At 36.3% G+C, this 14,946-nt stretch overlaps 1 protein-coding gene across 1 annotated transcript in view; it reads left to right on the forward strand.

The window, feature by feature from the left end:
* LOC122804088 (lectin-like) overlaps positions 1-14,946 on the forward strand; it is a 59,594-nt gene that overhangs the window by 32,705 nt on the left and 11,943 nt on the right. Inside the window, exon 5 of the mRNA XM_044073748.1 lies at positions 7,604-7,721. Within this exon, the coding sequence (XP_043929683.1) occupies positions 7,604-7,721 (118 nt within the window). The remainder of the gene's footprint in view (positions 1-7,603; positions 7,722-14,946) is intronic.

Consider the following 14,946-nt stretch of genomic DNA (forward strand, 5'->3'; position numbering starts at 1 on the left):
AAAACTGCCACTAGTGCTATAGCTTATCCCATCTCGATATTTATCAACCAGTCTAAGCGGGTGGTGTAGCCATCTTATACAGTAATAGTCTCAACCTCACACCTTTTACTGCTCCCATCCCTGACTTTCAACTAGCTGAACTCATTATCGCTAACTAACACCTCAATTCACACATAAAATTAGCTATTGCCTCCATCTACATCCCTCCTGGAAACAACTTGCCAAACTTTGAGAAAATCATTTCCTTGTTCACCCACAATATTCCCTATGAAACTCTTATCTTAGGAGATGTCAACCTAGACTGGATAAAACTAAAAATGGATTCTCCACAAAACAGTATTAATCTCCACGGTTACTATCAACTTAGAACTTCTCCCACCCAAATCCATAAAAACACCTCTTCTAGCTCTATAATTGACTGGATACTCACCAACACCCCTAAGCTATATCACAACCCCACTACCCTACCAGATCAACTAAGTTACTATCTACCCACTCTTGCCCTTAGATATAGCTCTCAACCTCCCAAATCAAACCACTATAGATACAGCCCCAAACTCTCTAACTTTGACTCAACTCAATTCAACACAATTCTCTTTTCCACTGACTGGTCTTTCCTGAAACAAATCCCTTTAAATGACGCAGTAAATAGTTTCAACAGTATCTTCCTAAATACCCTCAACTCCCTCGCTCCCTCTAGAAAGGTTAGAATAAAAGTTAACTATGCTCCTTGGCTTTCCAAAGAGTCTAAGTCCCTTATGCTCCAAAGAGATAAAGCTTGGAATGCCTGGACCAAAACTAAAGAATTATCCCTGCTCCACAAGTATAGACATCTCAGAAACCTTAACAAGAAACAAACCAATATTGACAAAAAGACCTTCTTTAACTCTGCTCTACTTGATAGCAAAACCAACCCTCAGAAATTCTGGTCAACCATTAAAATAATTATTTCTCCTTGATGCCCCTCATACCCATCCCCGTACCCAGATGCTTCACCTCTAGATACAGCTACCTTGCTCAATAAATACTTTATTGATACTATTCAGTCACTCTTACCCACAACTGGTAATACTACTCCTCAACACATCCCCTCTTACCCACCCAACAATAATCCCTTCTCCCTATAGCCTGTTCCTACTTCCTATATCCAATCTCTTCTACTTAAGCTCAAAACCTGCTCACTATCTACAGATAATCTACCCCCCACTTTCCTCAAGCTAGCTGCTGACTCTATAGCTTACCCAGTGTCCATTCAGGAATATACAGTACCTACCCCTTGGAAATCCTTTTTCACTATTCCCCTACACAAAGGCAGTAACTCCACTGACCCATCTAATTACCATCCCATAGTCATCCTATCCCCCCTCTCCAAAATACTTGAAAAATGCAAACACTCACAACTGCTAAAATACTCCAACAAAATCTTCTCACCCCTACCCAACACATTTTTCATCCCCACCATAGTACAAGTACTGCCCTCCTATCCTTTAACCATACCATTGCAGAAGCCCTAGATAACAATAAACTTATCTCATGCCTCTTCCTCAACCTTTCCAAAGCTTTTGATACTGTCTCCCATCCTCTGCTGCTATCTAAACATGCTAGTTTCAATCTATCTGCTTCTACCCTTACCTGGTTCTCCAGTTACTTATCCTGCAGGCAGCAGTCTGTCAAATGGCTCTCTTCCACTTCTCCATTCCTGTCACAACAGGAGTACCCCAAAGCTCCATCCTAGGTCCTCTCCTCTAACATCTTCACTAATGACCTGCACACATCCTGCAAACAATCTTCCCTCATCCAATCACAAATGATTCTACCCTCATCTCCATCTCTGACAACATCTCTGAGCTCCATACTCTCTCTCAACAAACCTTCTCATCTACTGAACAGTGGCTCTCTGAAAACCTACTCATCCTTAACCCCAAAAAAACAAACTCCTACTATTTCTCCCCCGTTCACATACTCACCACAAGTCTTTCTTCTATATCACCTCCTCAAATAACACAATTATTAAACCTGATGCTCATACTAAACTTTTAGGAGTCATCATAGATGATGAACTCATATTTAATATACACCTCCTCTACTGTATAAAAAAGACTAACCAGAATCTTGGCTTGCTATATCGTAACAAAAAATTTCTAACTCCAAATGTTAGGCTCTCCCTTGCTCAAGCCTTCCTCCTACCCTCCCTTCTGTATGCTGCCCCTATATTCACCAGTATCCAAGCAACAACTTTAAACAAACTCCAACAAACTTATCATAAGATAGCTAGATTCATAAACTCTCCTTACAAATCCCATCATTGTCTACCCCTCGCATCCCTACACTGGCTAGAATTCCCCCACACATTGTTACTTACACAACTACAAATGCTACATTTCATTTAGAATTCCCCCACACTTTGTTACTTTCACAACTACAAATGCTACATTTCATTTAGAATTCCCCCACACTTTGTTACTTTCACAACTACAAATGCTACATTTCATCCTCTACAAACCTTCATCTTGCCCAGCTCTTTCTTCCCTCATTTCCATCTACTCACCTTCTCGCACTCTCCATACCTCTAATCAGAAACTTCTTAACACCTACCAGCCAAAAAAAGCAGTAGGCAAACTCTTATATAAATACTCAATAGCCCAAAACTGGGACAAACTTCCTCGTGAAATAAGCTCCACCATTCACCCAGCCCACTTTAAGGAGAAACTAAAACTCCATCTGATCAACACCAGAATCTGCCCTTGCACAGCCCCAACCTAACCTCATCTCTCCTTCCGAGGGCTACCCCTCCTCACTAACCTCTGTCCCCTCAATAATGTGATCCCTCAACTAAGGGTTACAACCTGTACTGAACACTCCCATCTGATCAATTACTCTACATGTAAAAATGTACAAAATCTCTAATTTGTAAACATATAGTTTACATAATATAAATAGTTTGCATGTTTTCACCTGTATCTGTAGTGTTCTTGAATATTTTTTCTTCTTTTTTCATATCTTATCATAAGTCAATTATAATTGTTACCTTTTTATGTCTATATAATATCTGTATTGGAGCTTTTCTCCTCGGGTCTCCATTGAAAACGGGCCAAAATCCCAGCTGGACCAACCCAGTTAACAAATGTCAATAAATAAATAAATAAGTCTATCAATGAGTATACAATTCTACCCCTTTGGGAAAACCTCCTACATAATACCATTACACAAAGGTGTTCCCTCAACCGAACTTACTAACTACTGCATAGCAATCTTTTCCCCCTATCAAAAATCCTTGAAAAATGTATCCATTCTCAACTGATGGTACATTTACTTACAAATAGTCTCCTCACCAACACTCAACATGGCTTTTGCCCATTCCATAGCACCACCGCAGCACTCATATCCTTCATCAACACTGTCAGTCAATATAGGAACCAAGGAAACCTAGTGTTTGCCACCTTCCTTGATCTGTCCAAAACATTTGATACAGTATCCATAGCAAACTACTTGCTATCTTAGCTGAACTCATCCTAAATAAACCCTCGTTGCTCTGGTTTCAAGGCTACATATCCAACTGCCAACAAGCAGTTAAGTGGCATAATTCCCTCTTCCCCCTTCTCCCAGTAAGAGTAGGTGTAACACAAGGTTCCATACTGGAGCCCTACTATTTAACATCTTTACAAACACCCTCCACACCGCTACCCAGCAAGATACAATACTCTAATATGCAGATGATACTACAGTGATCTGCTCATCCCCCACACTCCAAACACTCCAGACTAAAATCCAAGGGGCCTTCTCCAATATTGAAAACTGGTTAAAAAACTCACAGCTAATACTTAACCCCCAAAATACTCAACTTATGCTTTTCTACCTACCAAAACTATTGACTCGTTTGCTCTTTTCTGTATCAATTCTGCGAATAACACACAAATATCCCCAGTATCACCAGTATCACAAGCTAAACTTCTTGGTGTAATACTTGATCAAAACCTAAAGTATGAAAAACATATAGCACAAACCATATCCAAAGTCCATAAAAAACTTGGGACCCTATACAGCTGCAAAAACTATCTAACCAAAAACACCAAAATTACTATATGCAGAACTCATCTTCTCTCTACATTGCTTTATGCATCCCTTGTATTAACAAACTTTAACAAGACAGACTTACACAAATTGTCCATGTGCTATAATAAAATAGCTAGATTTGCAACCAACTCTAATTTCCGCTCCCACCACTGTCACTCACTAAAACAATTAGGTTGGCTAGAACTCGCCAACTTACTAAACTATAACCAACTGACCAGGGCTCATTATTTGCTGTACCACCCAAACAAGATTCCTGATCTCTCAGGTTTACTCAACTTTCACAATTCTACTGGCCAGCTAAGATCCACAAACAAAGCCCTTCCTGAAGTAGCTAAGTGTAGACACAGTGCTGGTGAATCTCTCTATTCCTACACAGTTGCTAAAATCTGGAATTCTCTTCTACCAGATATCAGATTGTAAAACAGCAATCCCATCTTTAAAACCCAATTAAAAGCCCACCTCAATCTCATCTGGCAATGTAGATGTATTGACCATGGCAAGCCCTACTACCACCATTCAGATAAATCTTCCTCTGGCACTACTCAAAGGTCAAACACAGAGAAAAAAAAAACTACCATAACGAATTGTGTTTTTAAATGTATGCATATAACTGTATATATTATTACTGTACTTTCTTACTCAAATACATTATATTTTCTGTTTTACTACTGCATACTCTATATTGTACACTTTAGTAACTTCTTATCATACTATGCTATGATATACTACCGTCTTTCTTCCTAAATAAGACCTAACCAGAGAATAAGGCCTAACATGGTTTTCCAGGGTGGTCATGATATAAGCCCTACCCCAAAAATAAGCCACAGTTAAGATCAACAGCACACAATGGACGTGTTCAATTATAAACTTGACAAAAAGAGATCCTTCGCCCATAAACACTGGTAGGTGTACTTTGATTGGTCAAAGTACAGAGAAAGTGCGTAAACTTCACATGCTTGGTAACAACCGGCTGTGGTTGCATCTTCTAACCATCACCATTTTTTGCTGCAACTCTGATCTCGTAAGTCTTCAATTAACACACCCCAGGACAATATGAGTCCAAAAAGAAAGAGCTATTCTGTCGAGTACAAGAAAGGAATCATGGAGGACTCCTGGGGAAAGAATCTGATGGCTTTCTGCAAAGAGAAGAAGTTAGATCTCCGAATGGTCCGAAAATGGCGTGCAGCATACGATTGCCTCAGTCAACAGGTTGACGAGGAAAAGGCTAAGAAGTGCAAGTGTGGGTCAGGTCTGCAACCATTATTTCCTGAGCTGGAAGACATCATCTGTGAATGGATTGCTAACAGGAGAGCAAAGGCTTTGGTTGTGCGCAGGGCTGATGTTCAAGCTTTTGCCCTTGCAATGGCACCACAGTTAGAAATATCCCCAGAAAGATTCAAAGCATCACAACATTGGCTGGATGGCTTCCTTCAGTGATATGAACTGTCTCTAAGAAGATCAACAACACTGTTCAAGCTGGAAGATATTGAAGTTATTAAACGTGCACTTGCATTCAAGTCCTTTGTTGATGACATTGACTTTTCTAAATACCAACTCTCCAACATGATTGCTATGGATGAAACTGCAGTGTTTATGGGCCAAGGATCTCAAACAACAATTGATCAGAGGGGTGCCTCGTCAATCTACATTCCCTCCACTGGTTACGAGAGTGCACGCTACCTGTATTTTGGCAATTCATCTAGATGGAAAGAAACCCCCCACCTCTAATCATTAGTAAGGGCAAGAAAGATAAGACTGAACATGTTTCAGACATTTACATTCTTGAAACCGAAAAAGCCTGGTGCACGCAAGCAGTTATAGGAAAGTGGGTCGATGTAATGCTGCCACTTATTTTGCGAGGTGGCGAAAGAGGCCTGCTGGTCTGTGATTCAGCCAGCACTCACCGCACTAAAGACATGAAGAGATTCCTTACATAGAGAAGAATAGATCAAATAATGATTCCCGCAGGAATAACTGCCTATTTCCAGACTCTTGATATTGCAATAAACAAGCCATTCAAGGACCATTTGCGCATGGAACTCAATGACTACATTGAAAATAGAATGGAGAGAAATCAGCGTGGAAACTTTGTGAAGCCTAGCCTGCAAGAGGTCGTGAGTTGGGTGAAAATTTCATAGGATAAAATAACTGACAGTTGTGTTGCCAATGCACTACGAGCAGGCTACTTGGACAAGCAGTGCTCATTTAAGGAGAGCTCTATTGCTAGGCATGACAGATTAGGGCCACTTTCTACAGGGGATGGAGACTTATGACAGTGTTCCAGAAGAAGATGACATGACTGTATTTGAATAATTTTTCTGTTATCGGGGCAACATAATGGATTCCTTCTGCTTTCAGTTTTATGCACTTCCTCCAATACAGACATACTGAGATTTTTCTGCACTTTCTGTTAAGCATGAAATATTGCACTGTGAAAGCCAAGGTGTAGATATTCTGAAGTTGAAATGTTTGTTGCACTGTTTATGTAGAATTCTCACACAACTGTTAAATACCAAATAAATGCCAGTTTATGAACATGAATAAATGTTGACTTTTGTACATGAATAAATGTCGACTTTTGTACATGAATAAAGGAGTAAATGTAGATTGTTGTACGGGAGTGGTAAATAAGGCAAACCCTGATAAAAAGCCCTCATGCGTATTTTGGCAGGGGAAAGAGTATAAGACCCTCTTATTTTCAGGCAAATATGGTATTGTTTGCTCTATTAATTTGTACTCATCTCTGACTTTTGTATTTTAATCATATATGCAGAGCTTTTATATTTTTTATGATTGTCACATATGTGGAGCTTTTCTCTCCGGGTCTCTGCTGAAAACGGGTACCTGATTGCCCAGTCAGACCAACCCTTTAATCAAATATAAAATAAATAAATAAATTAAGATAATTTTATAACCAATTCGATAACTCATTAGAAATTAATCTTTCTAAAACTTACAAAATGAAACACAATCTTTGTTTTGTGTCCAAACCTAACTGGAACAAACAGGAAGACAACAAGAGTTGATAAGTTAAACGAACACATTTAAACACAAACATTATGACAGAACAGCAGAAAGATGCATCAAATGTGGCAGTCATAGCCAATGACTGGATAGACTGACTGACCTACTGACTGAATAAACAAATGATAAGTATGTGCCTGAAGTGTTCTGAGTATCTAAGTACTTCACAAGTTCATGTGTGCAACAATTAAGCAGACTTCACAATATGTACATACAGTATATAAATAATTTAATCGTAAAACACAAATTGATAGAATCACACACACATTTTCTAAAAGGCATTAGTAACTTACACAGTTTTATTCCTTTCCTTAGAGTGTTAATGCTGTACCTCTGTGCTCTGTTTCTGAGTTTAGTAGCTAGCAGGGAAGGGTAAATCTTAGCATTTGAATATTATTGCCCTGTTTAATAGCCTACTGCTGTACCACTGATGATGCTAAGTTAACTCACAGTGCTTGTTACATAACACTAAAGAATCTAATGAAATGCTCATTTTGTTTTAAAGGAAAGCTACCGTTATTTTTATTGGATTGATGGATCAAAATGGGACTATAGCAGATGGGGTTTAACTGAGAACTGGAAGAAATCAAACCGTGATACATGTGTGCAAATGGACCACAGAAGTAAGTTAGACATTTAAATGAATAGAGAACTGAAATAAAGTATTATTAAGCTTACACTGATGCACTAAACTAAATAAAGGCCTTGTTTCTGTACATATTTAATAATACCAAAGTGCTGTTAGTAATGACAATGTGGATATGTAATAGCAATACAGAATGACAGCATGAATGCTCAAACAAACTAAATTCACTTTTCTTATTTTACAAACATTACATGAGTAGACGTACAGTGCAGCAGCATGTTTTCTGGCAGACTAAATTTTAAAAATGAAGAAAAAAACAGTAAAGACATTAAACAACAAAGCTGGCATAAAACTTCTCAGCATCTAACTCTAAAAATCTGGCAGTGAAGGAGGGAATTATAACCCATGCAAGTACACTGATGACAATATAGCCATTACCGCAGCCAAAGAAATTACTTGCTTTATGAAAAAACAAAACAAAGTAAGGCCACATAAAAAGCAGTTTAACTTATGATGCTTTCCTGTTATAATATGCAAAATATAATCAGCCATGTGATTGCCAAAAGTTAAATTAGCATAGTCTGTCAACCCCCAGAGCTCACCCCTATTTATGTCTTGTCTCAGACAAAAAACAGTCTTGAGAAAACAGGACAACAAACCTAATCCTTGTTTTGCATCCCAGACAGTGTGCTATAGATAATAAACCTCAAGCACCAAAGCTCTAGGAGTTGATTAGAATATAATACACTGAAGAGATATGCAAACCTCAAGTCAAAAATAGTGCGCATGCAATTTTCTATATAGTTATCCTTGACCTTAATGTCCGACATTAGAGTTTGTGCTGGTATGTCTTTTGACAACTAAGCTTGCTCACCTGCTTCATTCATTATCTCTTGTAAACTGTGCAAGTGTGGAACTGTAAGGAAGTAATACAACTGCAGTACTCCCCACACAAAACCCCTTTCTTAGATGGCCCACTAAAGACTGTCAAAGCTGCTTATTAACTTACAATACTGCAGCAATGGCTTGGCAAGCCTTATTTAATTATTTAAAGGAAATGGAATTTATAACTGTTCATGACTTTAGCAATCTTGTTTGCTTGCTAAAGATTCTCCTGTGTGTCAGATTACCAAGTGTACTTGTATATTGAGATGGTCATTATTTTGTGCAGTAACAAAACAGGCTCAGAAACACACAACTCTCATTGGTTATCAGCAGCATATTAAAATGTGCCATGTAAATTAAAAGTAGGAGCAGATACTGTCCACAGGATGCTAATGCAAACACTAAGGTGCCATTGAAATGTTTAATACAGAATGCTTCCCTCTTGCATACAGTAATATCTGCACACACAGACACACACCCTTGTACATATATTCACACACATCCATGCATTCAAACACATCCATACATCCATACATACACACATATTCACACACACGAAAACACACATTCAAACATACACACAGAGATGATCCATTTTTACTTGATTCTACATGCATACATACAAACAATATATACATACATCGACCAAATAAATTTGATGTAATGCATAAGCAAGTGATATATATACACTGTGGTGGTGGTGCTGCGGTAGCATTGTTGCCTCACAGTAAGACGTTGTCCTGTTCAATTCTCAGCTAGAGCGTCTTCTGTGTGGAGACATGCGTGAATGGGCATACCTTCATTGAAGGTTGTCATCAGGGCCAGCAACTCGGCACATATATATATACTGCCAATCATATAGCATACCGATATTAACAGGGAAATATATATATATATATATATATATATATATATTGAACGAAAGTACGATTCACAGAATTTAACTTACCTGAACTTAATCCACCAAAATGCCACTTAAACGAATCAACAGACTGCTGAATTTATTTCACAGGAAAAGGAACCACTTGACCACCATGGTGAACTCTGCCCTCTCCCTGTGTAGTGCGATCTCAGAGTTGATATATTTAAGTTAGAGGAGTATTTGGGGGTGAAGTCCCCCACATGGGGAGTGTGGTGGTAAAAGCCCCCCACTTTGGTGGACTTAGTTGTTTTCTGTTCTGTTTGGTTTCCATGGTGGTCAAGTTGTTCCTTTCCCTGTGAAAGGAATTCGGCAGTCCAGCAGACCATTGGTTCGTTTAAGTGGAGTTTCGGTAGATTAAGGTCAGGTAAGTTAAAGTTAGTGGATCACACTTTTGTTCAATGAAAGTAGATCCATACATATATATATATATATATATATATATATATATATATAGATAGATATATATACATAAGGAATCATGTATTAGGTCAAGTTGCTGGTTCATCAAAGCAGAACTGAACAATAAAATGTCATTAAAAAAACAGGAAGACAAGCGCTTATGAACTTGTCCTCCCCCAAATGACCCATGTTAGCACTCATTTCCTAGATTCACTGGGTTGAGTTTTGATACCATATCGTTGTTAAACTGCAGTACAACAAATCAGTAACTTCACTATAAAATATAAACCTTCCATTCTGTCACTATCTGCTCTCTAATTATCAGGAGGTGTGTAAGATTCAGAGGAATTATTCCCCCCCCAAAATAATAAGCATTGTTTAAAGTTTTTTTAGTTTATTTTTTGTTGTTGTTTTTGTGTTTTGACTTTATGAGGTTTATTATTTAGGGGACAGTTATTTGTTTGATTAACACATTGATAGGAATCCATACATATTTTTCGTTTATTTGTTTATTTATTTGTTTATTATATATATATCAATATCCACATGCTCAAGGCAGGTCAGTAACAAGGGGGACAGATAGATGCATACATTGTGGGTTAGCATAATGGTTAAGGTGTTTACCTCACAGACAAGTGGTACAATGTTTGATTCTAACCAAGGAAAATTGGCAAGGCTTAAAATTATCTAAAAAGTAGTGAGCCAAGTACTTACTTATGATATAAATTGATGAAGGTATAGCTATGCATACATAATATATATATATATATATATATATATATATATATATATATATATATATATATATGGGTCTACTTAAAGACTCCGAAAATCCACTTGTCTGAAAATAGAAAGTGGATTCTCGGTTGCACTTTCGCGATACTCGGTTGAACGAACTGTTCAGGAAAACTGAAGCAAAGAGGCACAGTACAGTGGAGAATTGGGAATTTACCTTTTCCCCACTGTAGTGCGATCTCGGAGTTAGTGTATTTAAGTACGGGGGTGTTGGGGCAAAGCCCCCCACTAAATGTCATGTTAGTCAGTGTTTTTTGTTTTTTTGCAATGTTTTTATAGGTTCGTTCAACCGAGTTTCGCAAAAGTACACTTTCGGTTAAGTGTACTTTTGCATAACCGAGAATCCATTTTTCGTTTTCGAACAGGTGGATTTTTGGTCTTTAACAGCAGATATATATATATATATACATATATATATATATATATATATATATATATATATATATATATATATATATATATATATATATATATATATATATATATATATATATATATCTTGATAAACATGCAAGACCTGTAACTTGACCATACATTGTGTGTGTGTGTGTGTGTGTGTGTGTGTGTGTGTGTGTGTGTGTGTGTGTGTGTGTGTGTGTGTGTGTGTATTTATATCACTATATGTTTATGTAAAATATGTGTTTATGCAATCAGTATATCTATGATATGTGACCATACTGAGTCATATCATACAATTAGTGCTATGTCATATCTAAGTTTGTTTCTTTATTATGGTTTGTGTTTGAAATGAACTATCAACAGTCATGATTTATTGTAGTTTATCAGTATTGTGATAGTTAATTTCAGTTCTTCTGGCTGTTGTCTGAGTAAGGGGCTTTCATATACTCTAGGCTATAAAGCTGTTGTAGGGCATAGCGCCTTATTATAGCAGTCATAGAATAGTTTCACTTTTATTTGTACCATAACTCTAAGGCATTTGAATTGCTGGTCTTAATGTCCTGAACTAGTCTCATTCCAAACTCAAACATACACACACACACACACACACACACACACACACACACACACACACGAAGACAGCAACATTTTAGAGTTCTGCAGGATAAGACTTAATACAGGAAAATAACTATTTTATTTAAAATAATACTACAATCATACTTTGAATAGTTTTGATCTTTCCAATATCAATTTTTGTGGAATTATATAAAAATGTTCCCATCAGTATTACTCAGATACTGAACTACTGAATGAACATAAGCAATTCTAAACATTCTCATACTGACATTTCTCTGAAGAAAGATATGAAACCAGTGACTTCTACTCTTCAAGAATTATCCTTGAAAATGGATGGCTCCCAGATGAATTTAGAAAATCTGAGAGAGAACTGTCTTAAACAAGCTGATGTCTTTAAAGAACTATTGCAACAACAACAACAAACCAAAAATCTGACATGGAGAATGCCCTGAATAACATAGATGTGAGGCTAAAAGAAGAAGAATCTCAAATGGAATTTTTGTAATACAAAATATATGACTTCTAAACAAGATAGAATATAAGGGGTTTTTTTCCAGAAAAAAACTGAAGGTCAGGATTTAATTTTGTTCTTAAATACTTAGATCCCAGAAATATTAAATCTACAGGAAGGTCTTTCCTATGGTATTGAATGACCCCACTTAGTCATAGGTAAACCTAGTCCTATTTCACCTTCTGCTCCACTGAGATCTATAGTTATAAATTCTTATCATATATCGATAAAGAACTAGTACTCAGAATTGTTTGGAGGAAAGTCTCTTTGAATTATAAACAGAATTCAATAAGATTTGATAATGACTACTCAACTAAAACAATGCACTTGAGGAAAAGTTGCTAGCCACTTGTGAAAAGTCTTAAACAGAATGGTTTTAAATCACGGATAATTTTTCCAACAAAAATAAAAATTCATCTGTCAAAAGGAGTAAAAATCTTTAACAGTTTACAGGAAGCTTCTATATTTGTCAAGAATAGAAATCTTATTCCTATAACATGGATCGGTCATTACCTTCTCTGAAAAGAACGTTGGATAAAAATACACAGACTGGTATGAAGAAGAAAAAAAGAACAAAAAACAATGATTCCAATTCTACCAGTGCTAACAAAATTACAAAATCTTCAGCCACAAAATAACTGTTACTTTTGAACACTTTCTTATATTTTAATGCATAACTATCTTTTTTGTCCTTGATAATAATATCTAACAGGTTCTGTCTAATAAGGAAAACAGTTAAAATCAAGAAAATGCCTAGATATATATCACTTAAACATACCTTGTTGAGAATTTGCTCTCCTACACCTCTCCTGAAGTCAAGATGGATATTACAGTTTATTTATGTTAACCATATATTTCTTTTATGCAGAAATCTTCTTTCTTCAAATATCTTCTTTTGTATTTTAATAATGAATGTTTCTAGATTATAAAGGTAAATTATATCCCCTATTTACTTTAATATCTGACTTCATACATTATATACAGATTTGCATGTACTACAGCCTAATTTTAATTTATTGAGCTCTCTATTTTATACAGTATCTCATTTAATGCTGACACTATGCAATAATCTTTCTATTTAACAGAATGATGGCTGAGTAGTTAATTAAATATTGACATAATTAAAAGGAAGTGATATTAACCTGAATGAAATTGTACTATTATCTCTATGTGTTGATAATTCTGGATTTTATGGAATAATTCCCTCTAGGCTATCATAAGCACAGTTTCCCTGCAGAAAATAAACAAAGGTGGCACAAGATTTGTTCTCTTGCAGCTAGATGACACTAAATATGCAGAATATTGTCAACAGTTAGTAGAATACACTAAATGCAATGTAAATAGTATTAGCTGTTGATGAAATTATCAGCTGATCTAACAGTAACAAGAAAATATAGCTAGTATTAGTTGTCAATGAAGTTATAAGTTGATTTAGCAGTAACAAGGAGCTATTACCATAGTAATGAACAACCGATGTAAAAACAACAATTTTCTTTAAAAAACATATGTAAGTATTAACATAGCCAAGCTGGAAGCAACAAGAAGTTCTGCAATTAATACTAGTTATGCATGTGTTTAACTCAGCATAGATAGGAATTGAGTTGTATTGACCCCACCACCAAAATAAACATATTATACATAAGCTTATATAACATTTCTGACAATTAACCAACACATTTTATGCAGAGTATTAGCTATTTGGTTTACTGTCATTACATGATCATTTTTTTGTTCAAAGGAGGGAGGGGAGGAGAGAAAATGGAAGAAGGAAAGAAGTAGAAGAGTAAAAAATCTGTTCTTTATTATTACTATTATTATTATTATTATTATTATTATTATTATTATTATTATATAGTATAACACCAAAAACCACCAGCAAGTGAAATACATTCTTAAAATTAACAAGACTTGCACAATGCACAATCTCAAATGGCCAGGCTAACCAGGACAAAATTTTTATTACAATAGTTGACCTCTTTCATTCCACTATATAGTACCTTATTATATATCTCTTTATTTCAACATTCCTGTTATTGGATGGTATGTTTTTTCATATATACTTTTACCAAAATTTAACTTTGTCTCTATTAGATAAAATATTTAATGCAGAGTTCTATCAGTTTTTTTATTGTTAACACTTTAGGTCAAAGTCTGGTTAGCTAATGTTGGATAGTCCGATAATTTATCTATCTGGTTACGAATTTTGATAATTATATGTTTGCAATTAATATGCATTACTTACAACATAACTATTACATTTTATTATTTGGCCTGAATTATTAATCTTTATGCTCCAAAATTATGAGAAGCACTCAATAAATTCACCGCTTTTTCTTTCTTCCTTTTTAAAGGAAGAGAGACCATAGGAAAAAAGTAATCATTTTGTCATATAGATGGGATTTATTACTTCTTCTTTTCCAGGTTAGGGGTCGCCACAGTGGATCATGTGTTCAAACATGATTGGCAGTGGAGTTTTACAGTGTCGAGTTGCCACCCCGGTGCCCAACCTTCCACAGAAGGCACACAAACGCACACACGCACTCACACCTATGGCCAATTTAGAGTGTCCAATCCACCTACAGCATGTCTTTGGGATACGGGAGGAAACCAGAGCACCCAGAGGAAACCCATGTGACTACAGGGAGGACATGCAGACTCTGCACAGAAGGCACTCCAGCTGAGGATTGAACAGGAGAACCTCTTGCTGTGAGGCAGCAACACTAACCACTGCACCACCACAGCCACCCAGATAGGATTTATTACTATTATCGTTAA

The sequence above is a fragment of the Protopterus annectens genome, chromosome 6.part0, assembly GCF_019279795.1.
Source record: "Protopterus annectens isolate FY-2018-M chromosome 6.part0, PAN1.0, whole genome shotgun sequence".
Classification (NCBI taxonomy): Eukaryota; Metazoa; Chordata; order Ceratodontiformes; family Protopteridae; genus Protopterus; species Protopterus annectens.